Below are 25,177 nucleotides of genomic sequence, written 5' to 3'. Positions count from 1 at the left end.
CTTAAGATCGTGTAGAAGCCCAGGATTTGTTTTCCTTTTTTGTTTTCTTTTGAACTCTGAAGGACTGGACAGTTAAATAGCAAACATTATAAAGACAACACAGAGCAATAAAGTCTGCAGGCCAGCCAAGGAGCACATTCTATTACAAAACTAACCAGAATACTAGCTAGAGACACGCCACATCCTTGCTTGGTGCTGCCACCTAAGATGAAAGTCAGAGTTGACACCCTTTGACCTTTTTCAATGAAGTGGTACGGCCACGCAAAAGGGAGAGGGCGCCGTTACACCATAGGTGGACCTATACAATGCTGTTACAACCATAGGTGGACCTATACAATGCTGTTACAACCATAGGTGGACCTACACAATACTGTTAAACAGCTTTTTATTGCACATTCAGGGAGATAAATGGCGCGTTTTGTTTTTGCAGTGAACTGTAATAGGGATGAACAGTTGCAATGCAATAAAAAGCACAGCAACTCCCTCAATGGCACCTTCAACACTCATTGATCCATACTCATGATTTAATATAGATTTATCAAAAATGCTGTCCCTCTCTTCCTTGAGCAGTGCATCCCTTGTTGGCCTATCAGGACTGAGAAGACATGGAGAAAGAAATATGACCATGTGAGCTCCAAAGGGGGTCTGCAGAGCATGTAATGTCATGTAATGTTTGTTGCTGCACAAACAAAGATGTCTACCACTGAAGTTAAATCTCTCAAAACAGATTGGACTGAAACGCCCGTTTATGCATAAACCTCATGATGCAACATGGAGGACATGTCATTACCATTAATTTCAACCTTTACATGTCCAAGTGGGGCGTTTAAAGTATTTTTTTTTATTATAAAGGAATATGTCTGATTTCTTTAAATCTGTACACTCACCTAGGCTACATGGAACTGTATGGAAGATAAAAAGACACCAGCTGACACCACGTCAGTGCAGCCCCCTATATAGCCTACTGCATGTTGAAGAGGTAAATGGTATGAGCTTCAAGAGTGGAGGTCACCGGGTCAAGATGAGGAAACAAATGCAGACCATCCTGATCAAGTCTATACTTTCAGATTCTTAAAGACCCCAAATTTACCTTTGTGTCCAATTTATAACATTGCTGGTCATAGAACTGCATTATTGAACCAATCATATACGTAGTAAAATAACTCAATGTACAAATGGAACCAAATGGACCTGTAGGGGTCTAGATGGCTCCATTTAGTTACACTCCGGAGGAGTTAAATGAACACTGAAGACCTCGTTTGTTTCCTTGGTCGTCAGCAACATGTGGCTCCAATCTCGCAGCTCATAATGAAAGCGGTAGGGAAACAAAATTACAAAGTGTTATTGTCTAATATTCAAAAAATAAAAATGGTCATCTAAAAATTGGATCTATTGGCAACAGACACATTAATCTCCATCTTGAGAGAACACGCCGAGTTAAGCAGAACTGTGGCACCTGTGAGGGTGCACTTCTGTGACATAGGGCCACTTCCCTGTATTGCTGCCGCTATGACAGTCTTAAGCCTAGTTCAACTAGACGAAACCGTTAAGCCCGATTTATTCCTCATCGTACGATGGCGTCATGTGCCGAAAATAATAGATCTACAAGCTCACAATGCGCAAATGCGACGCGTTGTGGGCTTGTAGATCTGACATTTTCAGCACATGACACCATCCTACGACGGAGCAGAAATTGAAGCATTAGAACGTTGAGGAGAAAAAATGTGTCTGAATTTCCCCTTATGACCAAATCCTCTGTCGTTATGCTAGAGTTCTACTCAACCCGTCGCGTGTTCTCCAAAGTGTCTGGTAGCTCGCTTCAAGGTTAAAACTCAGATATGGTAGAAAAATATATAGTCTTGATGAAATTTCTCTATTTATTCTCTTCATTATTGAATTGCACCCATACATGCAATGTTAATGCGTGGTAGTAGCAGTGTAAAGTGACTCTGGGATCTTGATTAGCACTACTACTACAACACTATAAACCCCAAAAACAAAACATGAGGAAAATGAGTCATTATCGTGCGCACTCACACTCTTTTACTTTCTAGACACTTCTGGTTATTTTTCTTCTTGCACTCGATAATTCATGGTTAATAGTTTGTCTTTCATTGGCATCATTAGGCGAAAGTTTTATTGTATTTATTTTTTCCAGATACTCTACAATATGGTTAAGATGTAAACACCACAATACTTAATCATTGTTGTATCTGCACACAGTAAAACACAAAGTTACAAGGCAAGTGGCCACTTAAGCATAGATTTGTTCATGAGGAAAAAAAAGAAGAAAAAAGAGAAAATGAACACACCACAAGAAATAAAACTCTGCCACATTATGCGTCAGGTTTGTTCAAGATCAAAAAAACAACAAAAAGCTGTAGATTTGTTCATTTACAGGTCAGAGACTCTGTTGAAGCTGGTGATGATCAGTGCTGTCCCTCTGAGAACAGCTCATTGAAAAATAATCCTCACAATGACATCATTAAGCCTAGTTCTAGCGCTCAACTTGACCTCGTCTTGACTTTACACACATCTAGTCACCTTGTGTTTGCCAATAGCCAGCCTTTTCATGGTAGCATTCACAATGACAGAAAAGTAGCATTAAAAACACTGCCTAATTGTTTTAAGGTGACGCGTGATCGGTTCATGTTTCTCAGTTGAAAATCGATTGTCTTCAGGCGAGCGCCACAGCCATACGACAACGTATAGATTAGGCTTCAGCCTTTAACCACTTATACGAAACCCCATATGGTTGAGCGGAGTCCCTCAGGGCTCTACACTAGTGTATTTTCTGTTTTCTGTTATTGTGGGGTAAGCTTTCGTTGAAAATAGCCGATCGACAAGGTCGATCGGCTATTTTCTGCGAAAGCTTTCCCTACAATACGGATGCTGGGGTTTAAGTGGTTAATGGCTACAGGTGTTCTAGACACCCCACCATCGTCTTTTCTGCAGTAGTGTTGAGTTTGAAGCTCTGATGACCCAAGGTCTGACATGATAGGGCTATAGCAGTGGTTCTCAAAGTGCGGTCCGGGGCCCCCCCAGGGGTCCATGAAGTGGTTCCACAGTCCACACACACAATTTCAAGTCTTGAAAAAAGATCTTGTACTGCGGCCAAATGCATATTAATTTGGGGGTCCTTCACATGAAAACGTTTGAGAACCACTGGGCTATAGCACTGGCAGGGGGAATATTAGATATAGCCTACATAAGGGATATGAGATTTAGAGATATACAGTATGAGATTCAAAGACCCTTCGACCAAAGGACCAACATTCATCAGAAAAAAAGGATGGAAGAGAGCAAAAGCCCTTAATAAGGGCAATACAGAAGTTTACTGAAGGGCACGGAGCCTTCGATATTAGGAAATACGAGACAACCCCTGGAAATGGCCTCTGTATGTGTTTATGTGCATGTGACTGACAAGGCATACATGTGTAAGACCTCTTGTAATTGGCATGTTGATATGGTGACAGTTAAACCAATTTATACGTGGTTGCGTGCCGATGTCGCACACCAAAATGACCAGATCTACATGCTCACAACCCGTCGCAGCTCGACGCATCGTTATGCTTGTACATAAGCATTTTCGGCGTGCGACCCCCACATGCAACAAAGTATAACAGGGCTTTTACTGTGGCTTACTTTGGCAGGGGACGTGATGCTGTATTCGTTCACATCCCAAACACACGTGCGTTAGCACGTGGAGACTCACAGTACATTTTTCTTATCAATACCGTAAAATCCATCCGGTATAATTGTTAGACGCAAAGTGATGAAATGAGAGGGAAATGGCAAGTTTCCCTAATAATTACTGATACAGTAGCAGAGCAGAGCATTTTACCCCCCCCCCCCCCCCTTAAATGAGGTTTAAAGTGGACGTGAAAGCAGCACACAGACCAAACTGATGAGACTGCTCCTACTCTGTAAACCTCAGAGAAAAGCATTCAGCTTTAAGTGTGCGACTGCTCTTATCTCCGTCAATGGGGTGTTGCACACTTACACTATATGGCCAAAAGTCAATGGACACCCTTTCTAAATAAGTGATTCGAAGTAGTGCCCTTTGTTCCAGTTAAGTGAAATCTTAATGTCACAGCGACACATTCTGGACAACTGTGTGCTTGAATATTTTCTGGGGAATTTCTGCTTTATTTTACCAATCCCAGAATAGTGGATAAAGTTCTAGGAGCAAAGGGGGGGCCCACTCCTTATCAAGAAAAAGGGAGTATTTAATGGTCCCCGGGGGATGGGAAATACATTTTCGACCTTCACCCAGCAGATGGTTGCTCAGATGGTTCAGATGAGCGTGTGTGGGGAGTTAAGTGACTTGCTCAGGGACAATTTGACGCGTAGACACTTGGGCAAGCCAAGGATCGAACCCATGACCCCCCCCCCCCCGACTACCAGACGGCCTCTCTACCCACTCAGCTTCGGCCAACTATGCCCGTTATTTGCTCCGGGACAATTTGACACGTACAGTAGACACTTGGGCAAGCCAAGGATCGAACCCATGACCCCCCCCCCCCCCCCCCCCGACTACCAGACGGCCTCTCTACCCACTCAGCTTCGGCCAACTATGCCCGTTATTTGCTCCCATTCAGCAACAAGAAAATTAATGAATTCAGTTACTGTACTATTGCCACACAAATAGTAGCAACAGTTGTGCCACTTCTAATAGTTAAAGAGGACGAATTTCACGTATGTGCAAATGTAGTCAGTGACAAATACCCTAACAACTAAACAGAGCCTAACATTTTTTTTTTTTTAATGGGAGGCACACAGTTGTCTAGCATGCCGTTTTAACTATAGCATTAAGATATCCTTTCACTGGAACAAAGGACACTAATTAGAAGCATTAATTAGAAATGGTGTCCACTGACTTTTGGTAATACACTGTATATGACATCACATAGAGCCCCCTTCCTCTTAAAAAAAAAGCCCCCAAAACCTATAGAGTATTTACAGTACAAATTACATTATAGTACATCGTTAAAAAATATGATATCCATCTTCAAAACATACAGGACCTCTTGTTAAAATGACCACTTTTTGCAAATCAGGGTTTGCTATGGTCTCATGTAGGAAATGAAAACAAATTGACAGTCCCGCCACCCTCTCCGAGGCCTCTTCTCTATTTGACCCAGTCGTACCTTCCAGGATAACATGTTGGGGTGAGATGAAGGATGGGTTGGTTGACCACACGCACATATTGGTTTTTTGTTTTCTTTTTACCATAGAGCAAGCTGCAGAACAACAAATCACACTCAAATAATCCAATATTACAATATTTACAGTGTTTCTTTTTTTTCTTTTTTTTGGGCATTTCAGAAGGATAACTCTCCTATCCGTCTGTGCCATCTTGGAGGTGGCAAGAATGCAACAAAAGTAAATACTTTTATAGATCTGCAGGCATGTAACATGTTTGTGCAAAATTAAATCAGCAATTAGGTTTTTCTTTTTGTTTATCCGTTTGTACGTTCACGTCACCGAATGAAGAAACAGAAAGATGAGCACATTCGTTTATCTGCTGGATCATGTTGTAAAGTGATCAGGGAACCCTTAGTGCCCTCTTTATGTACAGCAGGTTGATAGTAACACGTTGGTTACAGACGTTCTTGACACAAAGACAAAGAAAGGAATAAATAAAATTTTAAAAGAACAGATCAGAAACTCAAATGAGTCAGAGATAAGTGGACTGTTGAGGCAAGCAGCATGGGAACCAACCCTCCTCACAGTACAACAACCCAAACTATTTATCCTTTTGTCTCGCTCTCCCTTCATTCCCTCCGGTTAAAACTCATCCCTTTCCTTTACCTGGATCTCAGCGCTCTCTTTCTCCCTAGTCTCTCTCTCTCTCTCTCTTTCGTTCTTTCCTCTCTCCTCTGTTATGCCCTCGCTGCCTAGCGGACCTCAGACGTAGGGTAGGATGCCGTAGACAAACAGGGCCATGACAGCAGCGCTGAACAGGCCAGCCACGGGCACTGTCACAAACCAGGCCAGGAAGATGTTGCGGAAGAGGCGCCAGTCCACCGCCGTTTTTGAGCGGATCCGGCCCACTGCCACCACTGAGCCCACCTGGGTCCACAGAAGAGATGGAAGAGAGAGAGAGAGAACAATCAACAGCAGCACAGCACAAAATCTTTTATCCATTTCGGTCACTTGAGACACTTAATAGAGCAACAGGTTGCCCAGGCTTTTCTTTCACCGGAAAGGTCGTGAAATTGACATTGGTGACACAGGAAGATGAACCTCTGGCGCTGTCCCCTGATTTATTTTAACACAAAGTAAAGGACCACCACAGTTGCCCGACCACACTGATCAATGATTGAGATTCAGCAAAGGATCAATACACTTAATTGGCCTGGCTGGATGTTTTGGAGGATACAACTGGAAAAGAAAAGCCTGCGCGAAATCCCTCTGGCTCTTCAAGGTCAGCACTGAACAAAACCATTTGTGGGTTAGAGGAAGCCAAACACAGCACTCAACAGTAACTTGTGTTTAAATGTTGATGTTAAAGTCGAAAAATTGGCAGAATTTTAAAAGACGTTCACTTTTCAAGTCAAGGCAAATTTATATATATTTTTTACAGTTTATGTAGTTTTATTTAGAAGTAGAGTAAAATACTATTAATTACTTTCCTTCCAGCTGTATAAATACTTCTGCGTACTTCTGCGACTTCAATCAACAAATGATTCTTCACTCACCTTTTTTTAAGTATGCAAGGCACTCAGAATGGCAATTTTATAAAGACGGCAATAATTGAATTTCTGAGTGGCAGCTCCATGTTCATATGATCAGTACATGTACAGTGAGTGACTCTACTGTGCTCTGTCAATGAAACCGCAGGTGGGTGGAACTAGAGAGTGCCTCGATCTGTCTGCTCTTATACGGCAAATGTAACCTGAGATACCTTCAGTCATGCTGACAGCTAAATTTGTCAGGCCAAATCAAGAGCAGTTCCTCACTCACTCACACACTCAGACCTAGGTGAACCTTTGCCCTACACTGACCAAAGATTTGTATTTATCCATTTATTTTCAGCCAAGGAACATGAAGGTTAAATTGACCCTTTTCAAAATGTTTGAGGACACAAGGGTCCCCCAGACACACACAACACCCATTTTTTGTCCCCTTTCTTTAAAATGGCTATTTGCTATGGCTAGATCTAAACTTATGAGTCAGGTGGTTGTTGAATAGCTATTCTCTACTTTACGTTTATGTTTATGACTATGTATTATAGAGCTTATGATAGAGTCAGTCACTGCACATTATCACCCCCAAGAGTGCCACCTCAGGGTCCGGCATCAATTCAGTTATCACTCTGTTGAAATTAAGGATATCAAATGCAAAAATTGCTATTTTGCATTTCAGTTAAATGAGCATAAACTGAATTGATAGCCGTCCTGCTCCCATACACAGTTTAACAAGAGTACTGACAGAGGTTGTCAGTTACTTCACAAAATGTATGACAGTTTCATTGGAACGTCTTATAATTTCATCTTTTTGTTAATCATTTTGTATCGTGCGTTTACAGTATATTGTACTGGTGTCTTTAGGACCCCCTCGAAAACAAGATGCTGAATCTCAAGGGGTTATTCCTAATAAAGAATTTAAATATTTTCAAAATAAATTTACAAATGAACTGGCATGCATAAGCATGACATTCATATACATTTATATAAAAAAATGTTTTAGTCCAACAACCTCTATCGATCCCCTGGAAAAAATCAATCATATCAATCAATCGATCAAGTCAATCAATCGATCAAGTCAATCAATCGATCAAGTCAATCAATCACTCAGTAAATGCCTCAAATCACCACCATAGATAGTTACAGTAACACTAATAATAGTAGAATTAGCATATTGGCAGAGCAGTTGATTAATTCAGGTTTTAGAGGAAATAGGAGAGATTTTTAAGAAAAGAATGGATGACAATGTTGATCTTGAGAAAATGGTAATCAAATTAAACATCAGTTTTGGTTCTTGTGCCTTTTTCATCTGGGCAGCTTCATGTACTGTCAACTAACCATGTCTATGTGAAGAAAAACATAATAAAAAAATAAAGTTAAGTCGAGCCAGTTGTGAACTGGTCTGACCTAAGAGTGAATTGAGTGATGCCTGTGTGACAGGGAGCGCCTGAGGTCAAGGCTGTAACAGTATAGCTTCTCCTTCATGTTAAAATGGAAGCTGCTCGTGCGCCTTCATTACCTGCTAAGATGATTAGCTATATGGAACCATACATACCCCTGGTGGTCTATAGTAGGATTGAATCATTCTTCCTGTGCCTCTGTTGGGCTCCTCAGGTTTTATATTATTGTACATCTCAGTAAGACAAATATCCTTCCATTCATTTATTTAAGAAATGCCTACATTTGGATGTCATTGTTTACCATTATTTATAAAAAATCCATTCAAAAAGACATATGGCAATCCACATGGACGCTGCTTGGATGGTGTTTAAATTAGAAGGTGGATCTGTATGCAAGGTCACATTAATTAATATTCTTAATCAATATTAAAAATGTATAAAAAATCTGTTGCCTCTGTAAATTTCTAATGGGCATGGGGAAGTTTAACACTAGAGATAAAGACAAAAATAAATATAGGGAGCCTTCAGCCTTCATCATGAGTCCTTTATACATTTGTTAGGAATGGTTATGGCGCTCAACCTGTCTTAGACAAGCCGGCGGTGTGCCATTTCTCCTATTGTCTTTTATTCAATCTCACAAAAGCTCCAAACGGGCTTGTCAACTTGGCTGCCTCAAGGAAAAGTGCACAAAGGTCCAAAGCTGCAACTTCCCAGAGCTGTGATTGGCTCTGGTTTGCTGATTTGACAGCTAAGGAAGTGAAGTGATGGAGTGGAACTCAACGGAAGGGCTCTCTATCACAGCGTCACTACCACGACTCTGATACCTTGCAGTGGGTGGAGCTTATTGGGATGCCCACATTGGATGCAACAAGCACTGTTAGCGCACTCATTACTTCAATGCAAAATCCGCTGTGAAGACAGATGGGGACAGAGAGGAAAGCAGAGAAAAGGAAAGGGGGGGGGGGGGTGGAAAAACAAGTTGAGATGGGGTGGTGTGAGTGGAGACCAGGGGGGGGGGTAGGGGGGGTTGCAGTTCGGGGCCAAGGTCCAAGCTTCAGCAGGGTAGAGGGCCCCGCGTATCAAACCATGCTGTGAGTGCTGAGAGGGTGGGTCGGGATGGGACAGGGAATGAGACACCATTGATGGATAGGGAAAGGGAAAGGGATGGGAGGGAAGGGGGGGGGGTGCTTGGGGCGATATTCTGCCACTTCTCCCCAGCCTGGATACCTTCATCCTAGAAAAACAGGAGGGGAGAGGGGCTACCCACTACCGCCCCAGGGCCACGTGGAGGCAGACACTCAGACCTGTGACATGGTGCTTTTGGACCAGTATGCTTATCTCTTTATGCCGAGTCAGATTTGTGCCCATTGGGCGATTGTCAAGCATGAGTAGGGAATCAATGTTGAAATATTTTGTGGTTTTGTAAGTAGGCGAACTATGCCGTAAACAAATTTCTATCAGAAAGCACTTGCAAACTGAAAACAAGAACATCAGACAAACATACAGACAGACAGACATGAATAAATATCAGACAGACATAAATAAAAGACAAATGTTTGCAAGGCTGACTGGAGAGATTTGTTTGGGGAAGGGCGAACTGGTCTTCGTGTCAGTACCCCTCCTGTGCTCTGGGGGGCAGTGTGAGCTCCCTGTCCCCTGGACATGCCCTGTGGGAGGGGGGGGTTGAAAAGGCCATGAGCGAGGGCCAATGATGGCTCTCCGCTCGGTCATACCTTGCAGTGTGTGGTACTGACAGGGATTCCGATATTGGAAGCGAGCACGACAGTGAGGGCGGAAGCCAGCTCTATAGTGAATCCGCTGCGGAGGAAGGAGGAGGAAGGGGGATGGGGGGGCAAAGAGACATCCTTCATTGTAATGCCTGGGACACGTGGTTGAAGGCATGGGCCGACCATGACCCACCTTCCACAAAACACACATTCGTGGACAACAGCTCTCTTGCGTACACACCAATACACACAGACACACACACACACACACACACACAAACACCAACTTGTAGTGAGAGTGGACAATCCAATCTGCAAAGGTCGTCAGGTCCTGAACGTTGGCGGATCATATAGCCGTCAAAAAGACTGTGTCTGCACGACGTGGACTCGTAGCCTAAAGCCCCCTTACAGAACATATAGAAAGCAACCCATTACGCCAACCGCTTTAACAGCAGGGCATGTTTTGACAACAACCCTCGTTCCCCTTTACAGAAAAGATAAGTCCTGCAGTAGCTCCACCTACACTTTTTGGGAAGAACTTGGAACATTTGCGAAGCACGGTCAATTATATAACTGTGCCACAGAGTAAGGAGGAGTGAGTATCTAGGTTTGTGAGAGCGACCCCCAGGGCAAAGCTTGACTAGGGCCAGTTGGCCTGTTTGTTTGCTCAGCAGCCTATCTGTCCCTGCACAGTCAAATCTTTAGTTGATTTAACGTTTTTTTGAAAAATACTCATGTTACTATGTCAGTGGTTCTCAAACTTTTTTCATGTCAAGGACCCCAAAATGTATATGTATTTGGCCGCGGACCCCCCATCTCAAAATATTTTGTTCCAGGGACCCCCAGAAGCAAAGATTTGAGTTACAAATGTTTGCTTTAAAAATATATATATATTCAAAGATTTTCACGAATTTTCACTATTTTTCCAAATATTAATATTTATTAATATATTCAAAAATAGCAGATATACAAGCTCATAGTGCGGCACTCGGTGCCTCGCTATGAGCTTGTAGATCTGCTATTTTTGAATAGCCAAAGTGTAAAATAATGTTTTTTAGCTCAAATCAAAAAGTGACACAGATGCGTTCCAGGTCTTAATGGGTTAACTTCCAAGAATTGGACCCGTTCCATATTTTACATAATACTGCGACACACATACCATCATAAGAGTTCCGCGTGGTACATGCTCAGCTGCACCATGCCGCATGCCGGCACTGTCAGCATGCCAGCGAGCGCGCATGCATGCATTTCTTGTTCGTGCCCGAACCGTCTGTCAGAACTCTCGCTCCTAAACAACCCTCTAGTGTCAGGATGACGAGTGGAAACGGACACTTGAAGAAAAACCAGAGCAAATTCCTCTTTGTAAAGCAAAAGAAGCATGGTGGTGAGAGAGAGAGAGAGAGAGAGAATGAAAGAGGGGGGGGAGGGTTAGAGAGCTGTAAAGCCGAGGTAAAATTAATGTGACAGAGCAAGCGTGAGAAAAGAGACAAAAAGGGCTAGTTCTACGTGCAGTGTCGCGCATCGAAAATAGCATATCTACAAGCTTTCACAACACGTCGCTGTGCGACGTGTCGTGGACTTGTAGATCTGCTATTTTCGTTGTGCGACAGTGGTGCACGACTAACTATACATCCGGCAGAGAGGGGTGAGTGAGGGCTGGAGAGAGAGGACAGGACAGATTTAGAGAGCAAGAGCGCCACAGAAAGACAAAGACAGTGATGCAGTAAGAGGAGAAAAGGGAGAGTGAGAGAGAATGTGGCAACAGAGGACAAAAGGGAAAGAATGAATGAAGACAGGGAGGAGGTGAGAGAGGAGTGCAGGAATCAGGGCAGGGAAGATTTATTGAAGAGAAAGTAGAGTGAAAAAGAGAGTGAAAAACAAGAGGGAGGGAGAGAGAGAGTCTGTCTGGCGTCCCTCCCTGTGGTTGGGGACTAAAAGGCCACATTTCCCACTGTGGCTTCACCTCCTCCCCCATGCATCCTTCCTTCCTTCTCTCCGCCACTCTCTCTCTACTTGGAACGCCCAAAGTCACCAAACTTCCTGTAGCCTGGTTTGAAGTTGATGCCAGGCAGCATTTTACCCATGTGCCTGACTCATACAGTGAACACATACACACAAACACGTACTTCTTGACTAGTACCTTCAACTGATTTCCATTGTCTACATTCATTCCCTAACCTCTAAACCTAACCTTAACACTGCAATCCGGAACTTTTAATTAGTTAATACAATATAACTAGTACAGCGTGTTCTCCCTGTTCTTCTACTGTGAAATGTAGGCCCTGTGATCGGGTAGGAACACTACTGGTTGACACATGGTTATTGCCTGAAGCTCAAATCACAAGATCTCCCCCTATCCCAAACGGTCGTTCCGTCTTGGCTCACTGGTAGAACGCTTGTCTCCCGCATGAATACCTGGGTTTGGATCCCAGGAAGGACATAAATGTTATGGATTGCAGCTTTAACCATCACCACTACATGCCTATCCTTTACCTTAACTTGAGAATCATTCTAACCCTATCACAGATTCTTGTGTGCACACACTCACGCACACACACACACACACACACACACACACACACACACACACACTTTCACTGACACCACAAAATATACAAACACACCGCAGGTGCACATTCTCATAATGTGTGGGGAGACCAGGACAGTAAAAATAAGACATTGTCTTGACAGATGGAAGTGGTTTACTAGCCTCATCTGTCCGTGGGGAACGGCGCTGGGTAAGTGAGCTCTTGGGCTTTGTGTGTTGTAGAGTAAAAGGCTACTCATTTATTCATAGCTGTTAAATAAGGAGTCAAAGGACAAGTAGTTTAGAGTGCATCGTAATGCTACTTCATACCCTATGCCAGATTATTGTGTCAATTTAACCACTTTAACTGGGCATTCCCATGTTGGGCAAGTCATTATTGTCAAAATCTTGCAATGAAAAGTATTAACAACTTACAAGAGCTTGTGACTAAATAATAACTACATTGGATTCATTAGTTCATGGGTTCTTTTTTCCCATTCTCTGAAAAGTAACGGTTTTGGACATACAGCAACGATTCGGTATATCATAACATCTGAAAAAGACGCAACCATTAGGTCCAAACACAAGACAGACGAGCAATTTCATACTCACACATACATACAACATAGCCACATCTCTGTTTACTGCCAGCATGGGCACATTTATCTTTACGGACTATTGAATGTCATGTGAATGTCGTTAGATAACACTCTAGCATCAGATAGGTGCATTATTTACATTCCAATGTACCTGCATGCACATAAAAACCTTCCCAGATAGGTGCTGTATTCTACTGTTGCTACTTGGAAATGTGTGTACGTCAGCAAGATCAGGTCTTTTGTGTGTACCAGCGAACAGAGATGTCAACAAGACAGAACGCGTGCACGCACACACACACACACACACATGACACACACACCCGCCCCCACCAGCTTTCTTCCTCACCTGGACGGAGTGATGGGAGTCAGGTCCTTTCCCATGGTCTGGATGACACGGCGACCCCACACCCACAGACCTAAACAGATGCCCACACCACCGTAGAAGAGCAGCCAGATGGGTGTGGCAGCGTCCTGCATCACTCCACCCTGTTCGTAGATCATCCACAGCGCCACCAGGGGCCCAATGGCATTACTACAGGGGTGGGGAGCAAAAGGGCACATTAGATTTAAATCCATCTAGCCACATAGTGTTGAAAAGGCAGGTCAGTTTGTTTAATTGACGCATTTCTTTGGTCCACATGGCCCACTTTTGTGTCGCTAATGTAAGCACAGATACCTAACAATATGAAATCCAACATGGCCGAAACTGTGCACATCACAAAGTGTTGAGGAAATAAAAATTTCAGACAAATATTTACAAACATATTTTACACAAATTACTGTCATGTAGTACTTTAGTGATTATGTTGCGATATGGCACACCATATGCAGTGTGAGCAGCAGGGGGCACCAGCACCTGACATCGTTGCCTCCATGGGCAAAGGAGCCGAAACAGGCCGTCAGGATCTGCAGGAAGTGGAAGAGCAGGTACACTTCAGGTTTGTCCTTCTCCTCGTGCTCCTCCTCCACCATGTCGTCCAGGGGCACGGGGCCCGGGGCCCCTCCGGCGCCATCCTCCTCCGTCGCTTCCAGCTCTGTGGCCAGCTTCATCTCAATCCCGCCCTCTTCGGCCTCGATCTCCGCCTCCGCCACGGCGTTGCAGTATGACGAGTAGCTGTCGTAGCGCACACGCTTCTTGGAGTACGACACGCTGTTGCTCCTGCCGCCGCCGCCGCCGCCCTCGCCGACCAGCTTCTCGCTGTCCTCGCGGGACTCGGCGCGCACGAGCGGCTGCACGGGCATGCCGCAGATGGCAGCCGTGTAGCAGGTGTAGCTGTTGTTGCGCCGCAGCAGGCGGTAGTTGTTGTCGGCCTGGGGGCCACCGACGTTGGAGCGGTCGGAGTCGTCCTGGGACAGGCCACGCCCCAGGTGGATCTTGTGGAGCAGGTCCTTGTACAGGCCAGAGTCCTTGTGCACGGTGTGGTACACCTGGCCATCGCTGCGCATGTGACCGTCAAAGACGCTGCCGTTGGAGATGGGTGACTTCAGGGTGCCATTGGTCATTGAGTTAGTGCGACCTGGATAATGGAAATAACATTTTAATATTAGCTAAAAGTAAATATATTATTATTTATGATGGCCATATAATACCCCCCCCCCCCCCCCCATTATAAATAATAGCCGTATACAGGCCTAGACTTAAGAATGTTACACACATTCTTTTTAGCGCTGGTGCAGGACTAAACAAGTAACAAAATCTAAAAGTTTAAAAATAATTGACTTCTCTTTTTGATCGTTTTGTTCTGCACCCGCCCTAAAAAGGATGTGCATAACATTCTTGTGAACTAGAACATAACATTTCCATTCAATGATATAAGAGATTTGACACTTCTTATTAATATAACATCTTATTTAATCACTGGCCAAAATCACACCATAGGCCCTGCCGTTGGGAAGGATGTTGCCTCCATTAGCCAAGCTGCTGTTGAGCTCTCCAGAGAAGTCACGCGCTACTCGCTCGCTGCTGCCTCCGGTAAGCGGCAGCACAGCCTCGTCCGTTCCCTTGGCTCCTGGTAGCTCCTTGAAGACGGGGCTCTCCTCTTCCTCCTCGGGAATCTTGTCCAGACTCTCAGAGGAGATCCTTGAGAGAGCCTGCTCCTTTTTCAGACGACCTGTAGTAAGCAAGAGCAGCAGGAGGGGTACAAGATGGAATTGGTACCACAACAAGCAGAGAGGGGAGCAATGTGCACCCAGTGCCCAATGCCCATCGTCTTCTGCGTTGGGTAAGAGGTACCGTTGATGTTTGGATTCAACACTCAGATAAACACTATACCAAATACTTCTGCATTCACAGAATGATCATGTGTTAGGTTTACAATAAGTACATTTATGGTATGTTTCCAAAGCAGACTTTCAAGGTATGAATATTGTAGTAAAATGGCTAATTCAAGTCAGTAGGAGGTCCAACAGTATATTGTTTGGTTTACAGGAGAGTTGTGTGTGTGGAGGGCACGCAGACCCAGAATGTGATTTTAGAAACACCGGAGGCTTGGATTTCATTATGCACGCTTTTTTTTATGCACCAAGATTAAATTAGAATGATGAAAGGCCTAGAACAAGAGAAAAATACAGAACAACAGAAGCCTGTGACTACGCGACAACATTCCGCACAGAACAAACCGGAATATAGGCACATCAGCTGATCCTACAAAACAAACTAATCCCATTTACACACTGACTGACCGCTTTCCCCCAACACAAACACTCTCTCAGTCACCAGACATTTCACTTTGACGGATGCAGTAATGATTAGAACCAATAATATCACTCACAATCCTTGCTGGTATTCAGAGGTCACACCACAATATGCAACAGGTCAATTTGGTCTCAGTCACACAAGTAAGTGTTTCAAGTAGTGTAGCGTTTCTGTTGTACCAGCGTAAGATCTTTAGCCGAGTGATTGCCACAATAGCAGTGAATCTGAGCGCCTACAGTAGCACAGTGCTATGACTGCAGGCTACATTCATTAACTTATTACCTTTATGTCAAATAGCACCATGATGGATTTTGCAATACGAAAATAATTTACCTGAGCAAAGCATTTGTCGGTTCTTTCAACTGATAAATACAATTGTCACCGCACATATATGAATCACAGGTATAGAAAGGTAATGTCTGTCCGCACACAGTATAATGCTGTCCCGTGCTTTTTTTAATAAACCACAGGTATATCCAACAGAACAAGGCCACGTTGCATACGTAGTATAGGATTAATTGTCACAACTGATTGTCTTCAGCAGTGTGGCCTGTGATCTTACCCCCCCCCCCCTCCCCCCTCTTTGCGGTACACAGATGGGAAACAACTCGAGCCTCAAATGCACTTGGCACAGAAAACTAAACCACATTCACAGAGTTCTTTGGAGGAGGTTTTCGAGGCCTTGGCAGTGGCCATGGAGAGAACACATCCGCTGGCAGTGGCTCTTTGGTGTCAGAGCACAGTGTGTGCTATGCCCGAGCCTGGCTCATCCGGGCCTGGTTCAGAGCACTTGGTTCTCAAACAGCATGACAAAGAATGCACACACATACACACACACAGATACATTACTGGAAAACTATCTGCACATGACCCCACACATACATACGTAGAATAACCAGTATTGTCCAACATACACACGTTTGTCTTACCATCTTTGTGGGGATGCCAAAAGCACAAAATAAAATCTCATTTTTACTTAACTTGCTGGCCCAGGCCCAACCTAATGCTGCTAACCAAAACCACACATAACCCAATCCTAACCCCAACGTCAAAATCCCTATGCCTAAAACCAACCCTCAACCTCCTAAACGCCTAATTCTAACCTCAATCTAACCTCAACCATTGTAACCAACTGTAAAACCTTTCTTAACCATGACCCGATCTCATGGGAACCGGAAAAATGTTGACCGTTTCAAGGTTGATTTTAGTTTTCTGGTTTTTACAACTTTTACCAAACAAAGACAGAAGACGCACACAAACACACATGTACCTACTTGCTATTTTCCTTCTCATCCAGGGACAGACGAAAAACCAGACCACAGCAGCACAGACCAGGGAGCAGGCCAGAGTGATGAGAAAGATGGCCCATACCGGCATCGATTCCAATCCCAGCACTACAATGAACACACGGCAGGTACAGAGAAATATGCACGAGAAGCAATGCCTTGCAATTAGTTACTGTACATTGATCAGAGAATGAATCACTGGTTAAAAAAAGGTGTAGATGATATCCATTTCAAGAGAGTGCTTACGTGGGGCTCCAGTGTACATGATGGAGAATGTGTTGATCCCTATGGTTGTGGCATAGAAGAGGGGCAAGGCTCGCAGCCCATTGGGAACAGAGTCATCCTATTGATATAAAACAACAAACAAACCCCAGGTCCTGAGATCCGTCCACTCGTGGCTGTTTTTTGCATCTACTTTGTTGTATTTGTTTTAAATCTTTAGGCTTTGTCCAAATCTTTATGCTTTGTCCAATTGTAATCACAAGTGCTTAATCATCTGATCGTGGGGAGAGAAAAAAAATGGGATTTTGCTCACACTGCTATCATAATAATGAGCCTGTGATCAAATGACAAGCTGCATGTGAGGTTCTTTGAAGTACACAGTATGCTGGCCTACTGCACATTATGGACTATTCGATTAAATAGAGAATGGCAAGTCATTGGAATAATATCATTTCCATACACCTTTTAGGTTGTTAACCTCAACACAATGAATTAGATTGGCTAGAATAATGGTAGTAATGCCAAATGCTCTTAACCCATTAAGACCAGGAACGCATCTGTGTCATTTTAGATTTCTTTGGCTATTCAAAAATAGCAGATATACAAGCTCATAGTGCGGCACTGAATGCCGTGATATGAGCTCGTGGATCTGCTATTTTTGGAAAATGTTAGCAAATCTTTTTTGTAATAAAAAATCGGAACCTCAGGTCTTAACTCATTCACTGCCTCTGACGTAATTGACGTAATTAACCAATACTGCCACTGACGTAAAAAACGTAATTATATATATATTTTTTTTAAACAAAAAAACAAAACAAATTTGACCCAAAGACCAAGGAGATATGATTTTTCGAAGATCTAGACTCTCATCCACTTCCTTGTTAACTTAAAAATTCTGTATCTCGGCTCCTGAGTACTTTTATTTTTTCAATGAAAAATCTCTGGCAGTGGGCAAACGCGGTCAGCAATAATTCTGGCAGTGAATGAGTTAATGGGTTAAGGCCATTACACGCCAAGATCGATGCCAATACAAAAAGTCACATTGCTATGAATAAAGAGAGTGTCTTTTGGTCTAAATAAATAATTGACAGATTTCAAATCACATCACAGTATTGGCTATTTTTTTCAGACATGTTTATATTGTGGCAAAACATCAGTTAATAATTAAATAAATACAACCCTCCCACCCCCCAAAATCATAGCAATTTCACTCAGTGAAATCCCATCTCTGATATGCAAGGTTTTATTGACTGCATATAAGTTTGAAAAAATATTATTGACTAGGGTGTTAAAGTCCTTTAGCTTCCCAGACACAAGTGGCTGGCATGGACTATGAGCCCGCCCTGAATTTGACCCAGCTACTGTACATAGCAAGTCGTCTGAGTCCACAATTATAACCTGTTTTACCATATGACTCATCCACTCATAATCCCATGGATACGACTTTAGGATGATTTAAACTCTTCTCTTCCTAGTCTAGTCAGTGATTGCATGTTACGCAAGAACCGCTGGTGTTGCCAAATCAAATGGATTACTGTGCTGAAATTATTTGGATAATTCTGTGTATGTTTCTAACGTTTCTTATATGTGCAGACCTTAATTATGCACTGCTGCAGTTCCTAATAATTCATCACATTGTCGGAGCTGGAACACAGATGATTAGGATGTAACATTACTATTATACCCTAAATTAAGCAGTAAGTGTTTGCGGCGATGAACTGCAGTCCAGTAATCTCTCAAGACAGACTTGAAAATCTGCTGGCATGGTCTATAAAATGCGGATGATTTACCAAAACAAAGTTGAGTGGGTGTGGCTGAGATATAAACCTCCACTGTGTGTATCTTAAATAAGGTAACATGTCGAGCACTGAATCTAAGACACTGTCAAAGTTTCTAGGAATTTGTGGAGAAATTATTGGGGGTAACATTAATTTATTGCTCGGTTCCAGTAAGACCATAAAGGCAAATTAGACTTATATTATGTACTGGAAGATATAACGGGAACTGTCAGTATGCACGATGTGCTCAGGTCAGTAAGCAAATCTAGAATGTTCAAAGAATTGCAAGTCTCGTGAAATACATGACCCAGAGCACTAGTGCGAGACACACGTACTGTGCATCTACAACACCTACCACTCAATCACATGACAGAAAAAGAATATTGTCAAATGCTGTAAGAAGTCTGTTATAAGTTCTACCTGATTTATTAGGGCTAATCAATAATCATCAATATCACTATAGCTATATAGTTGTTTTTTACTATTGTCTAGGTCTATGCCTTATATGCAAATGCCCATCAACACAAGTCCCAATATTGCACTTTATGTGGCATTCCAAGAGGTTTATTTGCCACTTGTAACAATGTGCAGGATGTAAAAATATAAAATGTAAACAATGTAGTAAATAAAACAGGTGTTGTGTAGGAAAAGAAAATAAGCATGACAAATTAGGCTTTTGGCAAAACTGCTCTAACAAGTAGAGCCTCAAAGGCATTGATTTAAATGCATGTACTTGAGCAACTTTCGATAGATGGCTATCAAACATCTCGTCTGTTAACCCCTTGTTTCTTTTGCAGTGCTGTTGTTGGTTGGTAAAATTAGCCTGAAGGGGCGCGGCCGAGAGCCTCAGCATTGAGTTCCAGTTATTGAGGTACTCAGGTATTGAAACTAGCTTAACCCCATTTTTGTAACCAATTAATTCCTAGATTGGCACTACAGTGATAAAGAAATCTATGCTAATCTAACGTGGAACAGGGGATATAAAGCATTTATACAGTAATCTGACAAATAGAGTGCCTTGGTGCAGGGTTGAACCAACCTTGTCGAGGATGAAGTATCTAATGGTGAGAAACAGACATCCAGACATGATTCCAGAGAGCAGCGGAGAGATGAACCATGATGACACTGCAGCAGAACACAAAGAACGTATCAGAACAACAACAGCAGCCTCATATCTCTCTCACACACACACACACACACACACACACACACACACACACACACACACACCTATAAAGATAATTCACTTTCAAACAAACAGCAATTTTGCTCTGCTGCCTCTGCATGTACAGTAAGGACATGTCTGGGTAGAACAATATGATACTGAATGTGGGTGTCGGCAGGGCACACATAAGTCATTACCAATCTTAACGAGCTGCATCCAGTGTACGCCTTTGGTGCCGTTGACCACCATGGAGAAGCCTATGGTGGCGCCCACGATGCAGTGGGTTCCAGAGATGGGCAGTTTAAGGAACGAGGCGATGAGCTGCCACACGGCTGACCCTGTCAGGAGAACAACAGGCAATTATAGAATGAGAGGTTGTGAACTGTGAAGCCTCCACATACACACACTGCATATACAAGCATAGGAACGAGTCTAGCTTGGATTTATGCCAAGCTGTGTAAAATCACTTTTATAGCAGTGGCTGCCATGGCAGACATGTAAGACTCAAGTTAGTTTATAGTTTTATACCGGTGTCGCACACCAAAAATAGCCAATCTATTTTCGTTGCACGACAATGGCACACAAGAAAGTATAAAACAGGCATAAATAGACCCTCCAGAAAAATGCGTTTATGCGATCGCAGAATTTACTGCATAATCAGCAAAATGGCGCATAATTATGCAGGGGTAACGTTTTTTCAAAAAGGCCGCATTGCATCGCATAATATGCGCATCGCATCGCATAATACGCACATTGCATCGCATAATATGCGATTCGCATATTATGCGATATTAAATATTAACATATTTCGCATTTTTCGCAACTTTTCGCATATCTCGCATATTGCCGCATATTTCACAACTTTCCGCATATTTCGCAACTTCCCGCAATTTCACAGCATAAAATTGCAAAAAAAACACATATTTCATCGCAAAATCAAGGATTTTAGCCCGCATAATCAAGAGTTTTAGCCCGCATAATCAAGGATTTTTGCCCGCGTTTTTCTGGAGGGTCTACATAAAGGACCATCCACACCAAGCACTATCATTTTAATTATAAATCTTTGGTTTTAAAAAATATTTTAATTCAGGTCAGTTCTACAGTAGTTATAGTACTTGGTGTGGACGATACTTACAGGACAAATACAGCACTGAAGATGAATATCTCCTCTAAATTTCTCCCCAATTACAGGCTTTATTTATTCATTCATTGAACTGAAGCTTTTTTTTTGTTGCTTTCAAATCAACCAAGCTTTTGTCTGTATACAAGGCTTGATGGCATGTTACTGCCAAATAACAGTATTTGAATGCATTTGGAAGCCTTTTACTTAAGTTTTAAGTCGGTAAACGTTTGAAGAAAATTTGTACTGAAGCTACAACGATGATATCTGCAATGTCCGATTCCACAGAAAATCGTTGATTTAGGTTCCAGACTGTAATTATGCCTTAATCATAACTCTTTGACTGCGGACGACGCGATAACGCGTCAAGTGCTACTTTGTCCAGTTGGCCGTCGACGCGCTCGACGCGCTGGACGCGCGTTCATTGTTTAATCTCTGATTGCGCTATGCTGCTTAATATTCAATGTTATTCTCGAGTTCCACTTACTTCACGGACATCTGCATCCGGTTTCATGACCTGTATTCCGTTTCCGGTTTTTGATTCTTTTCCCCAGTCATTTTCGTCCAAAATAGGTAAATAAACGGTCTTTCACACGGTATGACGGACAAACGGACAGTTTCTCTTCTATAATCTATGGTCTGGGTGACGATCAGTCATCGCCGTCGTATATCACAACGTAATTTTCGCCGATCAAAACAATGGGGGGGACGTCACATCCGTTTTCATGTTTTTCCTTGTCTAATCTATGAAGAAGGGTGAGAGAGACCCAACGACATGATCAAAGCTGTCATGTGCTGCGCTCTAGTGGCGGATTTGTGCTGGGTCTTTACATTATGTGTCCTTAAATTATTTTCATGAGAAAAATTCAAAATATAAAAATAAAAAAACACGAAAATTGCTGGCACTGGGGGAGTACTTTATGAAAATACTCTGGCAGTCAAAGAGTTAAATTGACAATTTAGAGGGAAAATAGAGTCATTTTCAGGTTGCTGGCCCTACTGAATATTATACACCAAAGACAGCTTTGGTTATCCTCTATGTCTCTGTAAAGACTTTGTTTTACAAAAATTCATCACCGTCATTATGGGCAACTTTCTGTAAACTCTGTGAAGCGATTCTCGCCAGGCCCGTTTTAAATCCGGCATATGTGCATTTTCTAAACAGGTGGTATACAGGACGATGAGTGATTTAAATTAGCGCTCCACAAAACAACTTCGCCCCCACGCCGAAAACAAAGGTATTCTCTCTAGGTCGTCCTCAGACGAGCCCTTGCTTCCAGTCATCCCGGTTCTCCAAACATCTGGCCAGTTTGTTGGTACTTTGCGCTCCTGCATCATTCTTGAGTATATCCAAGTATTGCAGATGTTAAAATGGCTAAATAAGAAAAACTCTGGGTTGTTCATAATGACAATGGTGGATTTCTGTGAAACAAAGTATTTACAGACACAAAGAAGATAACTTGTGTGTGATAACATTGACAGCGTGATAATCTCACGCTGTCAATGCCTTTATTCCACTTTCAAAAATAAATATGAAAGAGAGAAAGGTTGGCAGGGAATAATAATTTTGGTGTTGAACTGGATTTCATTTGAAAGTAGGGCCGAATGGGGCTGACAGGACATACAGTGTGAGCACTCAAGTTGGGCTTGATTATCGGGCCGTGCAGTGTGAGCACATAAATCGTGAGCTTTGGCTTTACATCGAACGATTTACTCATACAGTATGCGTAGTAGTAAAAAAAAAAAAAAACTACAATTGTGCAGTGTATGACCAGCTTTTAGGACACAAGAGAAACTTGTGTTCTGTGATGTCCCTTCAGAACACGAGAGAAGAAAAACATATCATCATCATGTTGAAACTAGCCAACTACAGTTTCCCGCTTCAGATTAATGAAAATTTGTATACCCATAGATCTGATCTCAGACCAGTTTACAGTCTTTTACTCGCTGTGACCAGACCACCTGTAAACCTAGATCAGTGCTCCTATTCTTAGAGACTAATATGTGTTTACACTCTTTGGGCCTCTGTTGGTGATAAGCGGTCATCACAGCCCCATCCCCAAGTGAAGGAAAACATGAAGGTTAAATTAAACCTCCCCTCCTGCAGGTTTAATTCAAGCATCCAATTAAGTCCTGAGTCACTGTAAGCGTTTTATATATAACCCACAATTCAATCTCCACGCAGAATCTTAGAAATATACTGTAGATAATGAGAACTCCACAGGCCTTTGATTGCTTGGAAGGGAAGAGACAATTTCTGCGGAGAGACCTGTTTACAAACCCTATGAATGGATTTAATTATGTTGATGCTTAAGATAATAAGTAGGTGTTGTTCAACCTTTGACTAAATTATTTGCCAACGCTATTTGACTCCGTTGTTGATAGTTAATTAGTTGAGCAAATATAAATCAGTACCGATTCACACAAGCTTTATTAAAAGAGTGTGCAATTTCGTGGGCTCATGTCATGTTGGTTAGAATCATGTCTGCAGTGGTGTCCCTTCCCTTCTAGTCAGCATTTCCATTTGTGATTACAAAAATGACAAAGTTGTGAATCAACATTCAGTCAGGTGTCTGACAAATTGCAATCTGCTTTGACCTGAGACGGTATAGTCTCAGGTCAGTAAAACCTGCACTGAACGCAGATCAAAACCATGGTCAAATTATCAACTATACCTTCTTTACCTTTTTATGACATTAATTATTTCTCAATGACTTTATCAGTTAAAACTTTGACAGGTATGAAAAGGAAACCGTTCAGGACGGTGCTGCCTTATAGAAATTGTTTTCTATAGCATTAAATCAAACGTACCGACCATGGCGCTGACCTCCCCAGCCATGAGCACAGGCACCGTTTCATTGTAGAGGGTGACATCTATGATGCCCTTACGAATGGTCTCGCCCACCTTGGCCCCCAGTAGCATTGACCCTAGGGTCTCAAAGATGGATGCCAGGATACAGGCCTGCTTCAGCGTGACCACGCCAGAGCCTACTGCTGTTCCGAACGAGTTGGCCACATCATTAGCTCCCACCGAAAATGCCAGGATGAAGGCAACGATGAAGCCAAGGATGACCATCCACAGATACGGCTCCAGATCCACAGCCATTTTGATTTGATTTCGAGGTCAAAACTAATTCCACAGAAGAATATAGAAAATAAACCCAGCTAAGCTGATCTAAAATGCGGTGCTCTGTGCGTTTGGCAAAAGGACTTAATTGTCCGTCACTCGCTCCTTTTCTTCGTCCCCTGGTTGTGAACAGTCTGAGGGGAGAAGCACTAGCGCTAACTAAGCGTTTGGAGCTCAGTCCAATGAGTGGACACTAGTGTTGGTGGGTGCAGGGGGCATTCCATAGCTTAGTTCCGAGACTGCCTGTCTGCACACTCGTTCACCTGCCGGGGAAACAGAAAAAAGAAACTGATCAGTGTCATACAAAGTCACCATTACACTTTTCTTTCAGGCATAAAAAAAAAACTACTGCCAATCACTTGGAAATAAAAATGTAAAGGTGAGACATGAAATAACTGGACACGACACACAAGGAAGACCAGAATGAGAATGCGAGTTGTCTTATGAGAACATAAGACAACTCAGAAAAATAATGATTAAACTATTCAGAGGCATGATGTTGAAATACAGCAGGGGATCAATAGGGATATGAGACTAAATATCGTCTTGAGATTTTAGATATCCTCATGCTATAATATGACATTACTGTAGTCTTTTCCTGGTTTTAAAGGCTGCAATACAGTAAAGTGATATAATTTTCGGAACCTGCCTGACATCACAGCACCGATTATTATTTCAAACATCTCGCTGTGTAAATATTTTGTGAAAGAACCAATAGTCCTCCCCACAATATTGTCACAATATTGATATATTATATTTGATTGTGCCCATTTTGGCCTCTATGTTGTAGTCGAGGATTTGATGAAAACAGAGAGCTCTCCAGAGAGGGATGTTGAGGA

The 25,177-nt window shown here is 42.6% G+C and overlaps 1 protein-coding gene across 1 annotated transcript in view; it reads right to left on the bottom strand.

Moving 5' to 3' along the window:
* Window positions 1-4,522: 4,522 nt before the first annotated feature.
* The window catches only part of slc20a2 (solute carrier family 20 member 2), a 48,288-nt gene continuing 27,633 nt past the window's right edge, over window positions 4,523-25,177 (bottom strand). The window contains exons 3-12 of the mRNA XM_080434210.1: window positions 24,023-24,601; window positions 20,289-20,429; window positions 19,966-20,051; window positions 17,173-17,269; window positions 16,915-17,034; window positions 14,820-15,056; window positions 13,802-14,462; window positions 13,292-13,477; window positions 9,826-9,910; window positions 4,523-6,075 (exon numbers count right to left, since the gene is read on the bottom strand). Of these exons, the coding sequence (XP_080290336.1) occupies window positions 5,911-6,075; window positions 9,826-9,910; window positions 13,292-13,477; window positions 13,802-14,462; window positions 14,820-15,056; window positions 16,915-17,034; window positions 17,173-17,269; window positions 19,966-20,051; window positions 20,289-20,429; window positions 24,023-24,317 (2,073 nt within the window). The 5' untranslated portion in view covers window positions 24,318-24,601 and the 3' untranslated portion in view covers window positions 4,523-5,910. The remainder of the gene's footprint in view (window positions 6,076-9,825; window positions 9,911-13,291; window positions 13,478-13,801; window positions 14,463-14,819; window positions 15,057-16,914; window positions 17,035-17,172; window positions 17,270-19,965; window positions 20,052-20,288; window positions 20,430-24,022; window positions 24,602-25,177) is intronic.

Source organism: Gymnoscopelus braueri (assembly GCF_963280865.1).
Source record: "Gymnoscopelus braueri genome assembly, chromosome: 7".
NCBI lineage: Eukaryota > Metazoa > Chordata > Actinopteri > Myctophiformes > Myctophidae > Gymnoscopelus > Gymnoscopelus braueri.
Note: the sequence above shows the minus strand (reverse complement) of the source record. Positions and strands in the feature narration are given on the sequence as shown.